At 40.4% G+C, this 24,582-nt stretch overlaps 1 protein-coding gene across 2 annotated transcripts in view; it reads left to right on the top strand.

Annotated features, from left to right (window-relative positions):
* Window positions 1–24,157, top strand: part of NFATC1 (nuclear factor of activated T cells 1) — a 147,347-nt gene extending 123,190 nt beyond the window's left edge. Inside the window, exon 10 of one of the 2 annotated variants that reach the window (XM_024206820.2) lies at window positions 22,728–24,157. In XM_024206820.2, coding sequence (XP_024062588.2) covers window positions 22,728–22,795 — 68 coding nt within the window. In that variant the 3' untranslated portion in view covers window positions 22,796–24,157. The remainder of the gene's footprint in view (window positions 1–22,727) is intronic. The other variant, XM_024206821.2, reaches the window with a different exon arrangement.
* Window positions 24,158–24,582: the final 425 nt, after the last annotated feature.

Raw genomic sequence — 24,582 nt, 5'->3', positions numbered from 1 at the left:
TATATGCATCCGAAGAAGTGGGTTGTAGCCCACGAAAGCTTATGCTCTAATAAATTTGTTAGTCTCTAAGGTGCCACAAGTACTCCTGTTCTTTTTGCGGATACAGACTAACACGGCTGCTACTCTGAAACCTGTCATAATGAATAACAATAGCCCATGATTTAACTGCTATGGAAAATATTATCTAAAGATGATAATGTCAGTGTGTGGGGGAGGGGGGGGAATGACAGGGGGTGCATTGAACATAAAAGGATTAAACTAAACCAATGGGAATTAAAAAGCAACATTAAATTACCTTTATAGAGCGTTGTTGGGCTTAGCGTGTGGGTGGTGTTGGTGGTCTGTGATATACAGGAGGTCAGACTAGATGATTTAGTGGTCCTTTCTGCCCTTAAACTCTATGGTTCTGTGACTGATTGTCACTGACTTGGGGTAAGTCCAGGATGGACTCACATCATCCCTGCTCTGGTCCCATGTAAGTCACACAGGAAAAATTAATACAGCCAGGAGCAGCAATGGCCAGAGAGTCCCTGGTAGCATGAGTCTGTGGAGCAGCACTGCCAGCGAGCAGTGGCCAGAGCCACAACAGGGGTGCAGAGCCTCTGTACAGATGATTCTGGCCTCCTGAAGATATTTGGGGATCCATGTGGTTTGGGTAAGTTTTCTATGGGGCAGAGAAGAGCAAACCTCCTCCTCTGATCCTGGCAGGATAATTTGGTGTTATCTCTGCATGGATATCCTTTTGAGATATCCATGTACAAAGTTCCCTCCCACAGCTTTTCAGCAGGAGGGTATAATGTGGCCCAAATAACTCCAAAATCGGATAAAAGGTGGAAAATTACTCTTTGAGCAAACAAATACTAATACAGTCCAGTCACACCTCACTTACTGACAAGCACTCAAATCAGCTTTAAGGGGTCACATACAGTAACAGAGTATTCACACAAAAAGCAAAGAGAAAAACAGAAAAAGTAGATTTTTTATTGATTAGATGGCTCACCAGTTAGAAAACATGTAAAAAAATATTAGAGATGCTTATTACATGAAGGAATTCTAGATGAGAATAAAGACAATTAACCTCTGGAAAGGCAGAGAAAGCTTTAACATGTACTAACACCAGAGCATATGGTTGGAGGAATGAAACAAGAAATCTCCTTACTTAGTAGCTTTAAAAAGATGAAACTCAAAATGCACTTAGGGCCTGATCCAAACCTTATTGAAATCTTTCCATTGACTTTGATCAGCTCTGAATATGCCAAATCTGGGAAATAATAATAATTGTCACAAACAAATAAATAAAAGTTTTGCAACATGTTATCATACATGATTTTCATCTGAATCCCAGGAATTCATTATAGAAGGATATTTAAATAAGATAGATTTACCATCCCCACCATTGGCAGAGAAAAAAATTAGAACTTGAAAAAAAAAGTATAACATCTGCTTAAGTTTTCAAAGCTATATTTAATATTAACTCAGGGAAAGCACCTGGACCGAATGGTATGCACCAGAAATTCATAAGTGCTTCCAGACCAAAATCACCCTGATACTTACTAAGGCATTCATCTACATAACTGAAAAAGAAAGCTCTTCTCAACAGTTCAGTTTAACTACTACTGGTATCTCTGTCTTAAACCAAGCAGAGAACCAATGAAATGTGAACAATCTCCTTGAACTATGACTGTAAAATATTCCTGCAAATTGAAACTTTAAGGCTTGAGAAAGTGTTAACTAAGGCCGCCTTCTGCAAGTTGCTGTGTGCAAGTGGAGCCCTGTATCCATATGAGACAGCTTGCTGAATCAGGGCCTAACCTTGTATATTCAGATCACACAGGCTTTGTAGCAAGGCCAAATTTATTGGAATAATGAAAATTACTAAGGACTCAAACAACAAGAAGAAAGAATCTAAATGCTGAGAAGGCCTTTGATAAGGTGGAGTGGGATTGCCTTCTAACAACACTAAAAACTTGATTTAGTTTTTATTTTTTAAATGGTTTAAATCAATATATAACAAACCTATGGCTAGAATTAGAAACATAAACATATCATCCTGCTTTTGTTAGGAAGAGGGTTCAAACAAGGCTACCCACTTCCTCTCCTGTTACTTGTGACCTTCTTGAGAGCCTTTTGATCAGCTAATTTGAGATCATCCAACAATGTCTGGCATATTGGTGGTTGAATATAAAACAATGCTTTTACTGTGGTTAAATTTGGCTTTGAGCGAGGGCCAACGCAAGTCCTAAGTCCTCACTTAAGCTCTATTTAAAGGCAGGACGTAAGTGATTCATAGGGCTTGTGAGGGCCTCTGAATAGGGCTGAATTTCACTCTGTATTGTGGATGATACTCTACTTTACAGCACAATCCCTAATATGCCCTACATACTTTCATTAACTGAAATTTTAAACTCAGCAAGTTATCAGGATACAGAATTAAAACAGGAAAAAACAAAATGATAAACTTAAATTGAGAGGGCCACATCATTGAAGAAAAAACATAAATTCTTAAAATTATTTTAAGAACTCTTCTTCAAGATAGCTATGTATGAATATTTTTTTCAAGTTCTAATTTTTTTTCTTTGCCAGTGGTGGGGAGAGTAAATCTATCTTGTTCTAAATATCCTTCCCTCTCACATACAGTGATGGGAATCAGAAGTAACTCCCCTGAAGTCAGTGAAATTACAGTGTTTCATAACTTGTGTAAAAAGAGAAGAAAACCAGTCCTCCTTGCTTTTATTCCAATAGGTGGTCTCATATACATATTAAACTATTTCAAATAACATGCAATGGTAACAGAAACAGTGTATTTAGTCTCACCTGGCATATTTGCTTGTATTCATTATGGGCCTGTCCAAAGCCCACTGGAGTCATATTACGTTAATATATAAAGGTTAAGGGTATATACAATAATCTGAAATATGATCTGTGCACAAAGGGGATGATGTATAGATACTTGGGGGGCTATCACTTTGACTGTCCTAACTTTCTGTGCCTTCAAAAAAACGTTTTTTTAAAAATTTGGTGTAAAATCCATAACATACACGCAGCACTCCTACAGAGTCAACAGGGTTCTAATTGTGAGTAGTACACATATTTTCAGTGGCAGATATACAGGCCTGATTCTGATCTTCTTTACACCGAAGTAAGTGGAGTTACCATACACATATTTTACACCAGTGCTCGTGAGATCAGAATTATACCCACAGCCTATAGAATGTTACCAGGTCCAGTGGTCATATGTTTGCATTAGCATAGCTTAGTATGGGCATTTGAAGTATCTACGGCTAATTCATTCCTTTCTCAAGTCTCTTGAATTTCTGTATTCATTTCATGGCCTACAATATGGAAACCATAACATTACCTTAATGTTTTTTCTTATTGAATGTGGGATTATTTGAGATCATTCGGTGCTCTATAATGTTTTTCTTGCAAGCAGAGATCCTTATGCTGTATATGTACAAAAACTGCATTGCAGCTATCTACAGCCATGACAAAGAGAGAACATTAAAGCCTCTAGCTCAAAACATTCATCTTTGCTAATCTGGCCTGCAGAGACATTAGCTAATCAAGGCTTGATACTCAGTACAATAGGACAAGTGCAGTAAAACTACCTCTGTTATCCTAGTGAGCGCTAAGAGTTATCATTCCCATGGCCAAATTACAGGGTTTGTTTTGTTCTAACAAGGCCCACAGCATACAAGACTATCAACCGTAACAATGAATCTGATGTAGTGTGTGTGTTATCAACTCACTAATAACTGTCTCTCTCTCTCTCCCTTTTTTTTTTCCCTTTCCCACCCCATTTGTGTGAATTTGTCCCCTGGAACTCTTCTCTATCAGGCCCCTGCAGCTGCTGTTATTTTAGATATGGCAGGAAGTAGGTACCGGAAAACAGCAAGAGCTCACAGCACTCAGAAAAATCTAGAAATTCCTCTGCTTTACCCAAGGCTCTGGCTCCAATCAAAGCCAGTTAAAAAAAAAAAAAAAAAGAAGGCGCAAGCAGACAACTGTGTCTGGGCTGCGTATGTCAGAACTGAGGTTTTAGCCATCACCTTCTGCAGGGTACTCCAGAGTTATTTGATACGGCTGTGTAAATCACAGAGTACTTGGCTCAGAGAAAAGTTCCACTTCAGTTACACTGTAGAGGTGGAACTGACACGTGTGCAGAACTGACTTCTGCTTGCACAGTCTGTAACCAGCTGAGAAAACCCCCTTTTGAGTCCCCAGAGACAAGTGCTTCTAAAAGCTCATCCATTTTTATGCTATCCCCTCTCATGTCCCGTGTACACATAAAGAGGATCCGTTTACAGGTTCGTCCAGTGTGTTTCTCTAAATGCATTTAACATCGCTTAGAAAAATACACTGGCCAAGGGTACTGACGGAAAATACATGGCAAAGTCTCTAAAGCAGAAAACTTACATCACGATTGTTATTGTTATTTGAAAGTTTGGATGGAATACTACTTAATCTGTTCACTGCAGAAATTTGTAGCCATTTTGAATACATTCATTTTTGAATCAAGCTACCTCTAAAAACTGACTGAAAAAAAAAAGAAGAATGTAAAAAAGAAACAGACAGTTGATGGGTAGCCCCCCTCCAAAATCTTGCAATTCAGTAAGGGATCTAGTAAAAAAAAAATTAACCACCCCTTAGTCCTCCAAAAGATGTCACCTTTAGAACTGTGGGTTTTTTAATAAAGAATTCTTGATATTTGACACAGCAGATAAGGAGGAAGACGTCCGCCCACAGACATCTTACACCATTAGCAATCTAGTTAACATCTGTAAATGTTTTAGGGAGAGAAATTACATTTTAAGACGTTTCTTTTTTAATTGCAGTCTCCAGATGAGATTTGTTAGAGCAGGGAAGTGTATCCCGTAGCGACTGATGTCAATAGTGAGCAGTCCCTAAAGCCAGCCAGGACTGGGAAAGCCATGCTGTTTGCTGCTCTTGGCACAGCTCCCTGCTTTCACAATGTCAAATTTAGACCCGCCTTTATATGCACTTTCAATTTTTTTTCCACAGTAGCTGTTGCCAGCAAGCTGTAAACTACCGTATATCACTCAGATTTAAGAACCTAAACTTTAAAACAAATTAAACTCTTGTTGACATTGTAATAAAAATCGGAATCGAACTGAACAGCTCGGTAAAAGTGCACTTCAATTATTTTATGGATTTAAGATTGTTTTCTAGGATTCCCAGACTCCCAATACAGCAAAGTTATTTCCTCTTGGCAGATCACTGGGAAAAAAAATTGTTCAAGGGATAAAATTATGTGACAGACACTAGGTTGAAGCCTAGAGGGAGGAAGTGGTGTCTCCCCAGCACCTGTAAATATTTGTTCTGTGTCTTGACCAGAAGAGCCTCTCATCCATACTCTGAAAAAAATTCAAGGGATTTATTTCGTGAGTAACAAAAAAAAAAAGTTAAAAATGTTCATCTGGCGAAACTTGGCTCTTAATTATGTGTCTACGTGGTTTTTGAAAGAAAACAGCAAGATGAGTCTGATCCACCCTTTAGAACTCTATCCAAGTGCAGGTAAATGCATGTAGTGCATTAACTCCCTATCACTAGTGTCTATTCATCTTTCATCTCTATACTTAGCAGTAATGTTTGATATTCTTTTTATATTTTTTTTCTATTCTGTAAACTGGAAACAATGGAGGTTTCCACTGGATTAAATGCCAGGTTTCCATTCTTTATAACATTTCCTCTCAAAACAATTTGGAATGAAAGTATTTCAGATATGTGAGTAGACAGAAGCTACTGTCGATAATAATTTGTTAAATTAAATACTGTTTAACAAAAGGTGTGGTGTACTAGGAATGCTATAGCATGGAGCAAACACAAATCAGTCTACACAATCTTTGATCAAAGCCTTTTTTGCAATCAACTTTTTTTTATTACACCAATAAAGTACCTTCTTACTTTTCTAGGGCCCAAACCTGAAATGTTCTGAGTTCCCAATTATTTCTGTGGGAGTTGAGGATGCTCAGCACCCGATACAATCCTGTTTTTACTTCCTGTCACAAGGCTATTTCTGAAGTTAGGGCCAAACCTTAGACACTTGGGCTCTAAGGCTATGTACCTACGTCTATATTTAGGCACCTTAACTAAGCGTTCTAGTTTTCAGAGGTGCTGAGCATGTGGAGTTCCCATTGGAGAGTTGGGAGCATTCAGCACATTTCAGGAGCAGGCCCCAAGTTTGTCATTATGGAGATTCTCCATGTCTGCTGTATTAGAAACTGGAGGTGATTATCCCTTCCGGTTAAACTTCTGAGTCCATCACCCCAAGTGACTTAGCATTCTGATAGAGGCAGCCAGTTTTACTCATTGTGTAAATAGATTTTTAAAAAGAAAAGGCTACTCATATAGTTTTAAAGCTCTTTCACACAATTTTATTGCCTAAATTGTCTCTGCGTCGATCAAAGTGCACGCTGAATTCCCAGTAAGTTTTTGTGTACTGCAGAATCATAATCCTTACCAGGGGAATCCCATTGTAACTTTTCAGATCCCAACATGGTGAGATTTTTGAGTATTTCCAAGTGCTCAAGAAATAGCAGGACAGATTGTTGTGGCTGATTGTAAGTGATTGTTTAGAAAGTACAGTGGAAGTGTTTTGAATTATGTTCCAGCTCTTTAAGTGTGCTTAAAAAAAGAACATTCTATGTCTCTCTTGTTCAAGTGCCTTTTTCCTAGCTCTTCAAAGATGGAAGTGGTGTAGCAGGTTTGTCAGTGATTAGATCATGTGGCAGAATAAATTTCTCCTGTGAATATCAGTGCACTCAGCAGAGTTCTGTATGTAATGCTTCAAGCTAGCAAGGTAGGGTGGTGAGTTTTTCAGTTCTTACCAGTCAATGGAGCTTATTGAGTTTCTGCAGCCAGACCTGGTGTTTACTATATGCCAATAACTCCACACAACCTTGTCAGTCCACACTAAGGGCCATTTGTTGGGTCCAGACAAGCTATGTTTGGCGACAGGACTTGAGAGCTGGGAGGAGGGGCCAAAGCAAAGGTGTTTTATCACCATCCCAATTTCCTAATCCTGAGGCTTATTTGGCCTCCAGAGAAAATAAGAGCCACTTCAGAGCTGTTCTAATTTGTGCCTGGCTGCCAAGGATAACAGGCGTGCAGCAACACTCTGGTCCCACGCACTCTATCCTGACTATTCCAGTGGGGAGATCCTTAGCTGATGGCTTTAAAACCATGAGTGCGACACAAAGGGACCTGGGTGGTCTGAGGATCTGGTCTCTAGGTTCTGATTCTGTTCTCCCTTACACTGGTATAAATCCAGAGTAACTCCATTCAGGTCAAAATTTGGGCCAAATCCTCTGGGCCAAATTGACTGCAATGAGTTATATTAGTAGAGATTTTTACCCAGTTTAGTTACCTAAATGTAAAACTGCCGTGAGAGCAGAATCAGGCCCCTGAATTCTGCTAGTGCAAGGACCACTAACAGATAGAACATGTATGTCTCTTAGAATTCCATGGGTTTTTAGTAATTGACCCTTTTGTGGTTAAAACAAAATCCCATGGAATTAAGTATAGTTCATGTTATGGTAAGGGCCACATCATCTTGCTACAGACATTTCGCCACAGACATCTGGTTTCTGTGACAACCTCACGCCACATTTGTCACATGACTCTTTGTCTGTGCCATTCCCGCCAGTACATATTGCCAATTTTAACTTCTCGCTCTGTTTTTAACACTGGATAGGAATGACATACTCATGACTAAATGACTCTGACCAAATATTGTGTGAGGTTTTGTCAGCTTTTCCCCAACATGCTGAAAAGTGAGTTGCTTCTGCTTCTCTGATACACCATCAACTCAACAATATTAGCCTTTTTGCACAGGACAGTTCATGACTACACACCAAATCATCAATGGCTGTCCTCTCATCTTCAGACAGAAGAAATTATGTGCTGAATATTGACAAACAGAATCAAGCCTTCACCATGTATTTCTGGTCACAATGACAACCTCACTCAAAATGTGCACGTGACATTTTGTTTGCAGGCATTGCATACTTGCCAGCACAAACACATCAGTGGTTTGGAAGACACATCAACACCAAGCCTTGCACTCCATAAGGCACTCTGAAATCACAGAATCATAGAAGTATAGGGCTGGAAGGGACCTTAAGAGGTCATCTAGTCTAGCCCCCTATCATGAGGAAAAAATAAGTATACCTCCTAGACCATCCCTGAGAAGTGTTTGTCTAGCCTGTCCTTAAAAACATCCAATGACAGAGAGCTTTCTTTCTGTATAACTTTGGTAACTGTTGTAAAAGCATCTAAAACTAAACCAAATTTGAGGGCTTACCCCTTAACCTGCCAGGGCCCAAAAGTGGAACACATGCACGACAGAGTCCCAAGATGAGAGATACCAAAAATCCCTATTAATTCAAGAAGACCAAAACACTGTTGGATTCATTTCTTCTCTTTTTAAATCCTCATTTTCATAATTCTTTATTACTGATGTAAATAACTTTCAAGAACAAAAGTGAGGGGATGCCAAATTTGTGTGGAACGAAGGTGATTTTGCAACTAAAACAAGTGAAGAAGCTCCTTAGAATGAGATATAGTGGAGAGACATGACTTGGGACGAAAAGAGGAAGCCTACCAGGGTTCCATGACTCTGTAGCTTATAAAGTCTCTGGGAGATTTATGATTAAGGCTACGATTTAGTCACAGCAGTCACGGATTTCGTGACTTTATCGGACCTCCGTGACTTCTTCCACTTCAGCTGTCAGCCGCTGAAGCCAGGGCTGGAGGCGGGACTGTGCGCCCCATCCCTGCTGCAACTGGGGCTGGATGGCTGGAACCAGGACCCTGCAGCCCCTGCCCTGCGGTTTGCAGGGGCGGGAGGCTGCAGCCGGGCTATGCACCCCTGTCCCGCAGCTGCAGCCAGCTTCAGAGTGGGGGCTGTGCACCCTCCCGCTGTGCTCCATCCCCACAGCTTCTGCTGTGGGCTGCAGCTGGGGCCGTGTGCCCCTGCCCAGCGGCTGCAGTGAGTGCCGTGTTGCCCCCTCATGGCTTCCCAGCGCCCTGCGCCTTCCCTCCCCCCCAACCTCCCGTTGCCGCCTAGATTTGGCAGGGCTGCAGCTGGACTGTGCGTCCCTGTCCTGCAGCTGTGGCCATTGCAGGGGGTCTCAGCCTGTCAGTCGCCGCCCCACCCATGGGACTCCATTCCTCCCCCTACTTAGCCCTCCCCCCCCCCAGTTATTTTTAGTAAAGTCACGGACAGGTCACTGGCTCCGTGAATTTTTGTTTATTGCCTGTGACCTGTCCGTGACTTTTACTAAAAATAACCGTGACAAAATCTTAGCCTTACTTATGATCTCCTTGCTGAACTCCTTCCAGTGCAGTTGCTGCAGTATCAAGCCTTTGTTTTTTTTACTACTACAAATATCCTAACCATAGTGGGCTGCTGTACTTTGGACCTTCACAGAGCATCTTTTCAGGACACCTTTTCAGCCAGGAGCACCTAATTACAACTTTGCCTGAGCAACTACCCTTTTGTACACACAAATGTCAAGAGTGTGTATGTGTGTGTGTAAATTTATCAACCTTAAAAATATCTAGCTTTAGGCTTTATGTAATCTACTGCACACATTGGGACAAATGTGGACCTGGTGTGAACATGTCAATTCCTATAAAGTCAATAGTGTTGCACCTGCTCAGACAAGGTTTGAATATGTCCTGTTATCTGTAGAAGCCATTTCTAGTTTTGAGGCCCAATCTTGTGCTCACTGAAGTCACTGAAGTCACTCCAAATTTTGCCATTGATTCAGTGGAAGCAGAAATGGGTCTTTTACTTGTTCCCGGATGTGAAAGGAAAAGGATACTTGATGAAAACTCACCTGTGACCCACCTTCTTTCGCACTACATTTTATGTATATATATTTTGGCTTATTCGATATGCCCCAGCTGCACCTGAGCTAGTCTTTTAAAAACACTAACGAAAGGCTGCTCATTGAAGAGTGTTCCTGATGATCACCAGGGGCCACCCTATTATTACATTAAGTCAATTAGAGACCATACATGTATGTCCTGTTGATTTGATTTAGAACTAACTAAAGCTCCAGTAATGTGCAATTACAAGAAACTTAATGACCCCTTTATATCAAATGCAACCTCCATGGCACCTAATATACTTTGATGAATTGCTCATTATGTGCAATGTTAGAAAAGCTTCTATAAAGATTAATAATTGTATAATCAATAGAGAAATTCAATCTTGTTTTGGCTCTTTTTAAACTCTGAAATCAATAGACCCTGTTTTGTTCCCCGCTTCCCTTATGTAACCCCAATGTGTGTGTGTGTGTGTGTGTGTGTGAGAGAGAGAGAGAGAGAGAGAGATGATATTTTGTCAGGCTAAGCCACTACTTTGATTATAATAGGAATTCCTCATCAGCCCTTCCTAACACATTCTAAAAAATGTTTGTTCTTTTTCTGTATATACTACTCTCCAGGTGTGCCCAGCTTTTTCTAGCATTGAGGTGTGTTTCTGGATACATGATATGGACAAGTATTAAAGTACTCTACCCGATATGTCCGTAGTGGTAACACTGAGATGCCAAAGTTAGTCTAACCTGCCTGGACCTCCTAAAGCTGAGTGTTAAGTACTCAAAGTCTGAAGCAATCCCTGAATATTTCAGTTTGCACCATATTTCTCAGGATAATCTGGTATTGTTGCCATATGGTACCGCTTGCGGCTGACCAACCCCATCCAAAATACCTCCTACCTGGGAAGGGGAGAGAATAGTAGATATGCAGGGTGAAATTACCCAGTTGCAGAAGGCCAAATAAGAACTGTGCAGTACTTAAGCTCTGTTTTAAGGACTTAACTGGAACATGCTGGCCCTCTTCACAGGGATGAATTTCACTTCTAAGGAGACATAAAATAGAACAAGAAAGGAAAAATAGTGCTGTGCTTCGAACTTTCTTTCTCTAATGGGTTCCTCCTCACCACCTCCCTCTGTCATTCCCTACCTTAAGTCAAGCACGAGTATCAAGTCATATTCTGTAGCTAGATTAATGGTGGCCCACATACATTAGATCTGGGCAATCTCCAGAACACTGGAGTTTTATTTTTCCAGATAGCCAGCTGCAGACATACATATGCATGTGCATGTAGGGGGTAGGAGATAGTACCCTCAGAGCTGTAATAAAAGCCAGAGACAGTAGTTCCCTGATACTAAACTTCAGCAACATGCTTGGTACTTGGGACTTGAGCTAGCCCCTTATTCCTCCCCGCCACGCCATGAAAATTACCAGTTTCATTACCCATTCCAGCAGTGGCGTTGAAAACTGTTTTGACTGCGAGCAGGCAAGCAGGCAGACACAGAGGACTGCATGATTTTCAGTGCCACCTCATATAGCTACTTGACCGTCTTCCTTTGTTGCCTCTGCAACAGCTCTAAGGCTTTGACTAGATTGTTGTAGAGGAGGCAGGAGCTGAGGGTAGTTAGTGTCCTTCACTCCCATGTAACTACCTGGTTCTCTGGAATGGCAGTCAGTACCCCCTGTAACCATAGGCAAAGCAGCCACAGGCTAACCATTAATTACTAATATTTTCTCATCACTAGTTTATGTGAGAACCCATATGAAGCTACAAAGCATATGGAAGTAGAGCATTTCTGTGGCCAGTTCTCTTTGTAATTGTCACTCTTTTATCACTATATGGCACTGGAGGATGTACTTGTGAGTTAAGACTGTGAGATTTCACTGAGATAAAGTATAAAGTGTGCGAATGCACCCACACAGAAAACCGATGCAAAACTAAAATGAGTCAGGATCTTATCAGTTGCTTATTGTGTAGTTTGGTTGGTTGTTGAGATAACGCTGGTACTGGTGACTTGCAACATAGTCAAATAAAATGTGGACACTTTACAACCTGGTGCAATTTTGTGCTGTTTAGCTTGTGGTCCAGGAGTTAGCTACGTCACATGCAGTCAGATTAAAATTCTGAGAAAACAGCAAAAATTATATGGTCAAAACTTTTCAAATGTGGGAATCTAAAAATAGGTGTCTAAATACTTAAATAAAAGTGGCCTGATTTTCAAAGATGCTTGTCTCCATGGGAGCTGCTCAGTTCCTCTGAACATCAGGTGGCTTTTATTTATGGTTATTTTTTGTTTGTAAAATGCTTTGAGAACCTTGGATGGAAGGCCAATTATTTCAAATGTTGCTAGCTCACAATTTTATCATGAGTCTTGTGATATTCAGTGTTTTTCTTAAAGCCCCACCTACTGGAATCAGGAGATGGCATGGAAATCTCAACTTTCATTAAAAAAAAAAATTCTAACTGTCATACTTGGGGAGACAAGATTGAAAACATGAAGTTTGTGAAGCCTAAATGCTCAGAAACCAGGAGCCCCACAATGTATTATTTTGAAAATCTCATGATTTTTAAGACATTATCATGATATTTTGGGGATTTAAGTCATGATTTTTGAATCCTGGGGGTGCTGTTTTTCTGTTCTAGGAAATAAAATGGAAGGTAACATTGAGGGTATGTCTACACTACCCGCTGGATCGGCGGGCAGCGATTGATCCAGTGGGGGTCGATTTATTGCGTCTAGTCTAGATGCAATAAATTGATCCCCGAGTGCTCTCCCGTCGACTCCTGTACTCCACCGCCGTGAGAGGTGCAGGCAGAGTCAATGGGGGAGTGGCAGCAGTCAACTCACTGCAGTGAAGACACCACGGTGAGTAGGTCTAAGTACGTCGACTTCAGCTACGTTATTCACGTAGCTGAAGTTGCGTAACTTAGATCGACCGCCCTCCCCCCCCCCCTCCAAGTTTAGACCAGTCCTCATTGTCAGTTAGAACCGGTCTGAGTCATTTCATTCCAAATGTTAGGGGGTGAAGCTGCATCTTCTGTAGCAAAGAAGTCTGTATGCCTAGGGATGAAGACACACCCTCTCTTCCATCCCACCCAGCTTCTGTCACCACTGATCTTGAGCCTCAGCAACATTATGTGACATTCTCATGAGTCTTTTGTGGCATGGAAATTCCATATAAAACTTGCAACTGTGCCTATTTTGTTTCTCTTACATGTGCTCTTAGGAACGTAAACACATGTTTTTGGTTAAAATGTGGTTTATTTGTCCCCTTACCGCTTTTTGTGTGTCGACTGTGGCTTGCATCATGTCGGGCCAAATCCTGTGGCCTTTACTCAGGCAAAATCCCTGCTGAACTCAGGGGGAGTTTTGCCTGAGTGAAGGCTGCCAGTTATAGTCTGTCAAGTTTAAACTTCTGCTTTAAGAAAAACAGTGTCTGATCACTGTTGTCCTTAGAATATAGGGGGGAAAGGTTAAGGGCCAGATCCTAAGCTGGTGTAAATCAGTGGAACTCCCCTGACTTCAGTGCTGTTTCCAGCAGCTGAGGGTCTGGCCCTAAAAATGTATAGAAAAGAGACTCAAAATGCTCCCAGGCTTTCATCTGTGGTGGATGAAAAACATAAAACTAGCACGTCTTGCATGATGTGATATGGTGAGGCTGGGGACTGGAACTCATTTAGAATGGGCACCCAGTCAAAAGTCCCAATCAAGTTACTGCCACACAATGTTGTCACCACACTTCAGTGAGGAACTTTTCCCTGTTTAACCCTCCACAATGCTTCCACTGTGGAAGTTTTTGCATTATTTGGCGTTATCGGGCTAAATAAGGAAACAGGTAGTGCAGGTAGGAAAATTATTCCATGTTAATGGCTGACTGTCACGTCTAACAATACTATTCATCCGTGCCAAACCTACATTCATATTGGGGATCATGTTTTATTAAAACCTGCTACTTGTTGTCACTCACTTGCTCCACTGTCCTATTCACTCTTTCCAAAAATAGCATGCCCCGTGGTGATGGCTTATTATGATTAACAGATAAAAATAAGTTTAAGGTTTAAATGCATCCAGGACACCTGAGGTAATACAAGATCTGACTTCTGCATGGAACGTGTGAAGTTATATTTTCCATTGCTTCACAAGACTGGGGTTTGGGGGTGGTTTTTTTATGTTTTGTTTTGAATTCAGTACGTTTCAAAGTGATCTGTGGTTTCACTTGCACCTCAGGAATTAATATCACCACTTTTTGATTATAATTTTTTTCTATTCATAGCATAGTTCCTGCTTTTAAAACACAACTTCTAACAAGACCATTTTTTCCCGATCATTGTTATATAATATTGATATATATATATATAGTGATGACATTTATCCATAAAAGAGAATTGCTGCTTATTAAAAGGGAGGGGAGGAAGGCTCTCTGGCAACAAAAGTAGGATTCTACTGTTTCAAAAGAGTGCACACCAGGAGCTGTATCTATTTACTAACCGTCTATGTGTTTATATTTAGCCACTTCTCTTTAAAAAAAAAAATCAACAGGGGAGGCATTTTCCTTGTGGTGTTTCTATTTCCTACTTATTAATTTGTGACTTCAGACTCCTCGTTGATTACGTTGATGTACCGCATTTGGGCTACATAGCTGTAGCATCTGAAATAAGGTCACATGATAGTACAGGAACCCTAAGGATCTAGATTTGAAGTCTCCAGTGGAAAAATCAAAGGACAGACATTGTAGGCAACAAAAGCAAATGCCATAATATGTTACATTACTAAAAGAAAACATAGTATTAGTGCCAACCTCATTGTCTCTAATGTTCTGTTTCTTTGGATATAGCTTTTATTTTTATTATTCATTTGCCAAATGCAGACAGTGTGCTCAGTACTGTACAAAATCGAGAAGAGAATGCTGTCCCTGCTCCACAAAGCTTGCAACCTCTGATCTGCTGAAGTCAGTGGGAATTTAGGACACTTAGCCCACGGAAAGATTAGCTACTGAACTCAGTACACAGTAGAATCAATACATAATTGTATACATCCATAACACGAACAGAATGAATTGTTTGAGAATACAGTCGGTGCCTTTTTTTTTGTTTTGTTCAAGTTTAGGTGGCTTATTTTGTTCAGGTCCAGCTTTGCAATCTACTATTGTTCTGTTCCATCTTAAAGGTGATGATCCATACTGTTCATAGTTAAGCAAAATGCACACAGTATAACACTGCATATACAGACAACATAACAGCTGTTAACAAAAGCCTGATCTGCATATGATGCAATAGATTCCTTTGAACATGCTGTATAACCATTCTTAACAATGGGACAAAAAACTGGATCAGAAGAGACTTCACAGCATTTAACTGCTGCTATCTCCATTTGCATAAAAAATGCACAACATGTTAGTGACTCACAATATATGTGATTAACTGAAGGCCTTTTGATGCCTCTTTGTTTTAAATATATCAGACTTCTTTAAAAAGAAACAAACAGAGTACAGTAAAATCCTCCTGATCAATATAAGCCCTCAGGCATTTCCTCTGTAAACCTCCATCAGACTTCCTCTTGTAATTATTTTGCAGCCTTGCAGTGACTTATGTAGAGAGCTACGCGTGTGGGGAGGAAGGGAGATGGGGGGGGAGGCAGATGGCAGCGCATGGAACAGGTGACGTACAGTGTGCACATCTATACCACTGCAAGCCTTTCTGCCTTAATAACTTGGAAGTACACAGAAGTCATTCTGTTCTGTATTTTAATACAGAAAGATATTGATAATGGCAGGCCGTGTCTCCTTTTGTAAAGTTAAGAAACACCAACACCGTTGCATTTGTAATCTCAAAGTGCAATCATTTATTTATGTAGCATTACTAGTATTTGTACCGGGGATGGGGGAGGGTTCACTGAAGGTAGCTTCTTGCCTGGAGCAAAAAGACATCGGTAGTGGTTTGGGTTCTTTATAGGTAAAGTGTGTAATCGGAAAGGAATGTAACTATAACCCACAGCCTCATTCAGCATTCTGATGATACAGAACTCTCAGGCCCCGATCCAACTCTGCTGAAGTCAATGGAAAGTCACTTATTTCAGTGGGCTTTGGATCAGGCCCATAGTGCTGTCTGACGAACTTGCCAGCTTCAACCAATCAGAAACTTGAAACATAATCAGGGAAGGAAGGTGAACAAGGAAAGTTGTGTTAATGTCAAATTCTCTCTTCCCTACATCCTAGTCAAGTACTTAGGCTTACTGTAATATATTTTAAAAAATCAGTGCTACCTATCTTACATCATTACCCAAGGGTTAACTCCAGCTTCTTACCTGCTGTAGGCTACAGCTCCCAGCCCAAGTGAGGGCCACAGAAGGGCCTGAATGGAGCAGGACCAGTACAATTCTGTTGCAGAGGCAAGAGCAAAAGCAAAGAGGCCTCTCAAAGGGCTTAACCCCCCCTCCCCCCCCGAGCAGTGTAGCGCACAGCTTCACTGCGGCCTCGGCTGTGGTTCTACTCAGTGTGCAGGGAGAAGGATGTAGGCACTTGCACCTACAGCTAAGCAAAGTAGCTCTGTGGTAGCAGAAATATTCCTGGGTAGGCGCCTTAAACACTTTATGAAACAGAAGCTCGGAAGTGTAGGTAGGGGGCTATTATTTGTAATAAAGTTCATACATATCAGGATACATTCTTAAAGGGGCATTCTCCTGGCTTCTTAATCTACGGAGGCAACTTTCTACATCTAAGTTTTGGGCATCTGTGGCTCTAAAGTCAGTTGTTGTTTTGGAGTCTCTTTGGGAACATTTGGCCCTTGAGACACAGTATAATATTGTAAAGCCATAGGGGAGCTGATCTAGTGTTCTTTGTGCAGCAAAAACCTTACCCCAGTAGTTTATGGACCTGTTTCACATTGGCATTATTCCCATTTTACATCTATGTAACTCCTTTGATTTGAGTGGAAGGACACCGCACAGTGGTGTATCAGACTTGATGTTGAGTGTGCAAGGAAAGCAGAACTTGGCCTAGGAAGAATAAATATTTTATTTGTAGGAATGTATGGCTCCCAAACTGTCAGCCCATGGTCACGGCATACTGTTTCCATGGCTACAAGGCAGGAGTGACCTTCAACCCAGCGTCTGTGTTTGGGAAAACCTTTTGGCTGATTTGATTGTACCCTCGCAGCTGGTGTTCACGCGCTCAAGAGATGGGTTCGTTATCTTATGTGCATGTATACTGCCTGGCTTTTCTATGCGCAGGAATGTAACCACTAAGAAGTATTGTAAACAAAGTAAGGAGAGAAATAAAAACCCCAGGAAAAGTTTTCCTGGAGGCTCTTTGGCTTGAAGCTTGTGAAGCTCTCTAGCTACCACAAACCTGGTGTTCTATTTCCTTTCCTGTGTCGTCGCCACAATTTTATTAAACCAAAGTGCAATATTGTTATCTCTATTCAAAGCAGTAGTCAAATATAAGGAAAGCAGAAGTTTGCAGAAAACTTTTCCTTTTATTTATGTGTGATGCGAATCCATGCTATAGACCAAAAATTTAAAAGCTATTTCATTTCCTATAAAGTTCCTATCCATATAAAGAATCCATGTTTCTTTAACTATACAGGTCTGTCTCATCTTACGCGGGGGTTCCGTTCCACGGTTAGCGCGTAAAGCGAAAACCACGTATAGCCAAAAACCCATTGAGTTCAATGGCGGGCGAAATCGCCCACACTACAGGTATAGTATTAAAACTGTTGTTTTTCTCTTTTTTTTTGTTTTTGTTTTTGCCGACCGCGTAAAGTTGAAATCGCGCATGTTAAATGCGTATAAGATGCGACAGACCTGTATCCGGTACCCTGTTTAAAAAATAGGAATTTTACATGTTGCATCCGTGAGATATTGATTTTGCTATTTAGTAAAACAAAAGTTTCCATTTCAAGGACATTTTAAAGCAAAGTTAAATATAAGAAGAAAAAACTCCTTATTAAACTAAATTGTGGTGTAACAGCTCACCACATCCTGCTGCAGTGGCATCTGATGTTTAGCAAAGGAAAGGTTTCTCTTTCAGGCTTCTGACAGGTACAATGGTCACATGTTACCTGCATTTCTCAGCACTATTATTTTTTTTTACTTGATGTCAGTGGAAAAGCTGAACATGAAGATGGAAAATATCTGTTAAGAGAGGGCATTGTGGGGAACTGTAGGTGTTAGCTACCAAAGCAACAATGCCTACCTCTTTCTTCCCCCTAACCTCCCCACCCCCTGAAAAAACACCAGAAAAACAAACTAAAAAAATCTGATGACAAATGCACTGTAAATCATCATACTCAGCTCTTTGAATTGACAGGAAGGAATCTGTTGTTCTACAGGAACTACTGTTCTAGACTGTAGGCATTGAAAGTTAGAGTGTTTAGTTCTATTCCAGATCTGCCACTGAGGCCAAGTCTACACTGCAGACTTCTGCCTACATAGTCATGACGGTCAAGGGTATGAAGAGGTGTGATCCTTGACTGAAACAGCTCTGTTGGCACAAGTCCCTAGTGCTGACGCAATCATACCAACAAAATTGCACTTTATCAGTATAGCTTGTTTCACTCATGGGGCCGTTTTACTATACTGCTACAAAGCAACAAACGAGGAACATTTGCCCAGTATAGTAAACCTGTGTATCTATACCAACAAAGTTTCCCTATTGTAGACGTAGCCTGAATTACTGTACGACTTCTGGCAAGTCAGGGCTTATCTACATGGAGCAGCAATGCGCACAAGAGGGGTGTGATTTCTAAAGCACATCAACATGTTGTGCACTAATTGGCCCATGTAGACCCTTCTGGCACAAACTAAAATGCCCTACTGTGCATTAATATAAATGGGACTACTTTAATGTGCACTAGTGAACTTTTCGTTCATGTTAGCCGGGTCTATATGGGCCAGCTAGTGCACAGCATGGTGCACATTAGAAATCACACCCCTCTAGTGTACATTCCTATTCTTTGGAGACAAGCCCTTAGTTAATTCTGCATGCCTCAGTTTCCCCATGTGTAAAATGGGTATAGTAATACATACTGCACCAGAGTTCTATGATTGTTATTTTAATTGCTGTGTGTAAAGCCATTAGTTAACATGGATTATGTGAGTGCAAAATACTGCTACTACTGGGATGTTTTGGCAAGTGAGCAGTCATGTGCCCTGTGTTATTTGAACCCAAAGACCAAGTTTGCTTTAGAAATGAACTCCAACATAAGCCAAAATAGTCCTTGTGCTACTTACTCCATATACACCATACCACCTCGTTTCAGTAACAGATTTGCAATCCAAAGCTTGCCCATACATGAGAGCAATAGATGAATCTCACTGAACACATGTTGAATTTTTTGCTTGACCAGAGGCAACTAAGAGGGAGCAGGAGCCATTCCATTATGGTCTGCATAGTAGGAGTGCATTTCACTTGCTGTGTGGAGCCCGGTTGTAGCCATATGGTACTGACAGAAAAGCAGGGTTCTTAATAAAGGTGCTAGATGCATGTAGATGGAGAAAGTGCAGAGTTTCATTAGTCAGTCGCAGCAAACATCACATAAAAGAGCACGTACTTTGGTCCTAGACCGCACATACATGCTGAATGATTTCTGCCTGCTCACACCCACGGAAGGGCATTCCCTCCCAGGCTCAGGTGCTTTAGTGGGCAGCAAGGGAAAGCCCGCTTTTAGCATACTTCTACTGTTCCTTCCCCTTTTATCTTTTCAGACAGATGTTATTTTCCACTTGTATCTGTATTGCAAGACTTACAATCTTTCAATACTTATTGCTGGGCAATAAGATAGAAATTCTTTTGCATCAAGCCATCCTTTGTTCCTCAGTGTAAACCTCATTCCAGTACACGCTTTAAAGGACTCGTTCTTTTCATTTATTGGCAGGGTAAAAAAAATGAAATGAAGTAAAGAATCACACAGAAAAGACTTGGAGACCTATCCTTGAATTCTCTATAGGTTACAATAGATGAGAGTGATGTGGAACCATGCTGCCAGCTACTATTCTGGTTCCTTATCACATCTCAGTTCCCTTGCTTTGGACATTTTGTGGCTATCCAATGACAATGGCTACATTGTAGGCAAGGTACAACTATCTCTTGGGTATCTGTTGGCATGGTGGAGCAGCTGTCGTTCAACAAATGTTCTTGGCATCTGCTTCATCAATTAGTGCTTGTGCACTACAGGTAAATTGAATAGTATCACCATTCTTAATTTTTACAACATGGTGGAGTGGCTGTCGTTCAACATCTGTTGAACAGAAAATTGTGCGTGGCTGTCACACCTGAAAAACAGTGAAAGTCCACCTATAGCGAGAAAACTATATATAAGGTGAGCATGAACCACAAACCCTCATCCCCCTGATCCCCGGTGACTTCAAGAGCTCCCGGATTTGGCCCTGATACTATTGGGTTTCATTATTTTGAGTTAGACAAGATGTTGGTGAATGGCAGTTGTGATCTAGTGGACTAAGCATGGGGTTGGGAATCTTGGGGCTGGATTCCATTACCAAACGCTAGGGAATTGCTGTCTGACTTTGAGAAAGTCACTGAATAGCGATTGGTAACATTTTCAAAAGCATTTAAGTGACTGAGGGATCCAAAGTCCTATGTTCAAAAGTGACTTAAGGCACTTAGGAGCCTACGTCTCACTGAATGTCAATAGCTCAAAAAGCCAAAGATGCTGAAGTCATTTTTGAATATACAACTTAGCTCCTAATTCAATTAGGTGCTTTCGAATTTTTTTCCCGTTTGCCTTGGTCAGTTTTTGCTGCTTTTTGACCTTTCCCTTGACATCTGTGTCAGGTATTCCAAGTTAAAGTAAATCACACTTTCCTTGACTAGACTACAGAACATGACATGCTCTTGGCCTGAGAGTCAGGAGATCTACGTTCTAGTGGTTTTCCCACTGACTTATGTGGGCGAGCTCCTTGATCTCACTGCCTCGGTTTCCCCATATGTGAAATGTTGATAATAACACCTATCTACCTCCTTTCCAGAGCTGTTGTGAGGATAAATTAATATTTCTAAAGCAGTATATATAAAGGCTAAGTGGTAGTATGAATAATATCTGATTATATTCAGTGTTAAAGAAACATATAGAGTCGAAGCAAAGGTGTAACTCTATATCTGGCCCTCAGGTAGTTTGCACTTGTTGCCACATTTTACATGCCATATGATTTGTAGTGTAGCCAGTGTTGCCAGAGATGCTTATCAAGGTAACTTCCTTGACAAGATTGTCATGGAAAATCTTTCCCACAGCATAAGTGTTTGCGTTCGGGGAGAGGTGCAGTTCAGAAAGCTGTCCTGAGCCTTGTAACCTGTAAGTCTGTGGTATTATTACCCTTAATAGGCTATGTGCAGCGTACCTCCTTGTCACAGTGCAGGGGCTGTGGCCTAAATTGGTTTCCACTGGTTACTAATATGAAAGATAAACTCCATGGCACCATCAAAAGAAGTGTTTGTGTCTTTACATGACATTTCCATACTGCTCTTATAGGTTTTTTTAAATGAATAGGTAATCACCAATACCACTGCTAGTCCATGGCTGAAGAAGGACCTGCTTATGAATTGGTATCTATCAATCCACTGACCGCCTTCTGGGACTCAAATCCTGACTGATTCGTGTACTGTTGGTATAAAATGTGCAATAGGTCTGAAGAAAAAACATGTTCAACAACTAATTGCTTCAGGAAGTTGATTTTAGCCAGGCCTGGCTCTCGCCAACAAACACATGGAGTTATCTGGATGGCAGCGAACTGCAGCCCACGAGCGAAGGGAAACTTGGGCTTTTCCATGGTCATTCCATGACGTGGGCATGTGTTTCCGCCTCCCAGTAATGTTAGGAAACTCAGCAGCGATGACAGCCTCACTGATGGCATTTTGTCTATCTTCATGTAAATCAAGTGGTCGCAGTGGTTGCAGGGAGGTGGGGTGGAAATAGAAGGGATGTTGTGCAGTTCACTGTAGATGGCCTTTGCCAGGTTCAGTCATTTCCTGTCCGTCTGCCAAAAATCACAAGCTGATAAATGGACATAGGTTGAGTGTGGGAAACTATATGGGTTGATGATCTTTGAAGGGGAGGGAGTGAGGAGAATGAAAGAAGAGTCACGAGTAAAGAAAACAATGCTTTTATCAGTGGAGATGCAGTCTGACTGGCTGATGCTGAGATAATGCGTCTTGCTTATTCTTTTCTTCAATTTCTGGCCAGGGTTTGAACTTGCTCCTGCCCAGCTCTCACTCTTTATTCACACATTCATGGCTGTTGATCAACATGAAAAGAGAGTATTTTTATTCATTTTACAGCTATCAGTAATGGAGAAACACGCACACACATTTTTATCATCATTATTATTATTATTTATTAATGATACCACACAGTGCAAGAGCCCACATGCGTAGTCCTGTTCTGCAGAGGCATTGCAGCTTCAAGTGCTCAGTTCAGCACCCGGCAGCTTTGCGTTTTGCGCACACCACTCTTGTGGAAAGAGGGCTAACAAGCAGTCCTATGGGCTATTTGCATGGAGTAGATAACGTATTCTAAGACTTTCCAGGGTTCGTTACTTTGAGCTTCAGAGCTTGTTCTAAATGACATGTTTTTACTTGTAACTAATTAAAAATGTTAAATATGTTTAATGCAATAGAAGACCCAAGATGCTGCTGTTTTTGTGATGTATTTTGCATGTTAATAACCATGGTTAATCCTGCTCTTTTGCACATAGGTCAGGCTCTATCAGTTACTTACTAATGTTACACTTAGTGTTCTAAAAGATAGCGAAACCATGAAGAAACTGGTACAAGCTTCAGTTAACGTATTTTACAGCAGAAAAAATAGTAATTGTACAGCAGTTTCATTCTAATCGTTCTTTTTTTTCCCTTGTGTTCTTTCTTTACAGTAAACGAAATTATCAGGAATGACCTCTCCAGCACCAATGTCCATTCAGAGCTTGCAATACTGGACTAGTTCAAATCCATATACTTTTAGCTCAGCTGGTATATCAGCTACAGCACAGAGCTGTCGAAACTGAATAAACTGAAGACATTACCTGGTACCATTCTGATCTTCCGCCTTACTGAATGTTAGGAACTGAAGATTTACCTCTTGCCTACAAAGAAGTATCTCTTCAACCAACGAAACATCTTCTTTAAAGAAAATCATCTCAAGAGGAGAAAAAAAGGGGAGGGAATAAACTCTAAGATGGCACATTTCATGGGATAAAACTGGGAAATTCAACAAAAGCTGATGGCTTGTCCCCAGCACTGAGCCTTTTGGCACCACTGGAATTCAACCCTGGAAGTGCCTTATTTTTCCAGATTGTGGCATCAGGACATTTTTAAAAGGCTTTGAATTTTCTACCATAAAAAGTATTTGTAGGTGCAGAAGCTATAACGCTTGCATTCTGGCAACTGATATTTTAAAAATCACAAGACAGCTGGTTGGAAAGGGAATGACATCCCTACTCAAAGTCAAATACATTTATGAATTCCAGAATTTCTTCAGCTTTTCCTCTGCTGTAATGTACAGCCTGTTGCCTTATTCTCAGTGCATTTCAAAAGCCTCCCGATTTGTCATCTCAGCTCTTTCTTTTTTTCATATACCGTCCTTATTCTCTGCTAGTGAATCATAGGATTGTTAGTCATAGCATGTTAAGATTTTGATTTTAATCTGGCTTCAGTCATAGCACAAGTATGTTGAATAGCACAAAATAATAAGGTTGATGGACAAAAAAATTGAAATCTATCTATTACACGATAGATGTATGTGTATGCATGTACATACATTCTAGTATATATGCATATATTTATATATGACAAGTAATATAGGTGATTGCCTGGCGAGGGCACTGAATTCAGCAATAATTTCCATTTCTGCAAATGCATTTCAGATCCCAAACAATGTTTCAGCTACTTTTGTTGATGGTTTGTAACACCTAAGACAGGTATGCATTTTCTTTCCTCATGCAGTTAAGCAAGCACTTTAGACAGTCAAGAAGGATGCATACAAAATACATAATTATTTACCAAATGGCAAAATATGAAATACAGAAATTGTAAATACCATTATGAAAGAGTGTAAAATATTTGTTCAATTATAAGTTTATTATTCCACGGAAGCCTTATAATTCTCTGCTACATGTACGAAAAATAATATTACCAAAAAACAAATGTTTAATATGCAACGCTGTACAATATGTTTTCAGATTAGCTAATGTTTATGGCGCACCAGATAGGCTTGTAGCGTAGTCTTTAACATTGTATTTTGTACAATCAATTGCTTATTATATAACTAGCAATGACTTCTTATTTCATATAACCAAAAAAAAAAGAGAGAGCATGGTTTAATTTAAAAATGTTTAACGTTAATATTGTGCCTTAGGAATCAGCGACCCCTACTGGAAATATGCCTGAACAACACCTCTGTGTTGAGGTCGTAACTAATTAACCACAATGTTATAAAAATTGAACAGATTTCACAAAAAAGTGAAATTCTCCTAAACATTTTTTAAATATATTATTCTGTACAATTATGTCTTACTTTCTTTTTTTTTAAATATTGAAAGCCATATATGTCACATTTGCACATTACTGTGAAGACATGAGAATATAATATGGCTCTATGTACATATTATGCTGTTTCTGGTCCTAATAGTAGTCTGTAATTCCCAATCTGTTTAATCCCAGTTATTTACCCTGTGTTTAGCATTGTAGAACTTGCATGAAACATTTCTTGTAGACTGCCATATAAAAAAA

The sequence above is a fragment of the Terrapene carolina genome, unplaced genomic scaffold (assembly GCF_002925995.2).
Source record: "Terrapene carolina triunguis isolate 2854851 unplaced genomic scaffold, T_m_triunguis-2.0 Scaffold58, whole genome shotgun sequence".
NCBI lineage: Eukaryota > Metazoa > Chordata > Testudines > Emydidae > Terrapene > Terrapene triunguis.
Note: the sequence above shows the minus strand (reverse complement) of the source record. Positions and strands in the feature narration are given on the sequence as shown.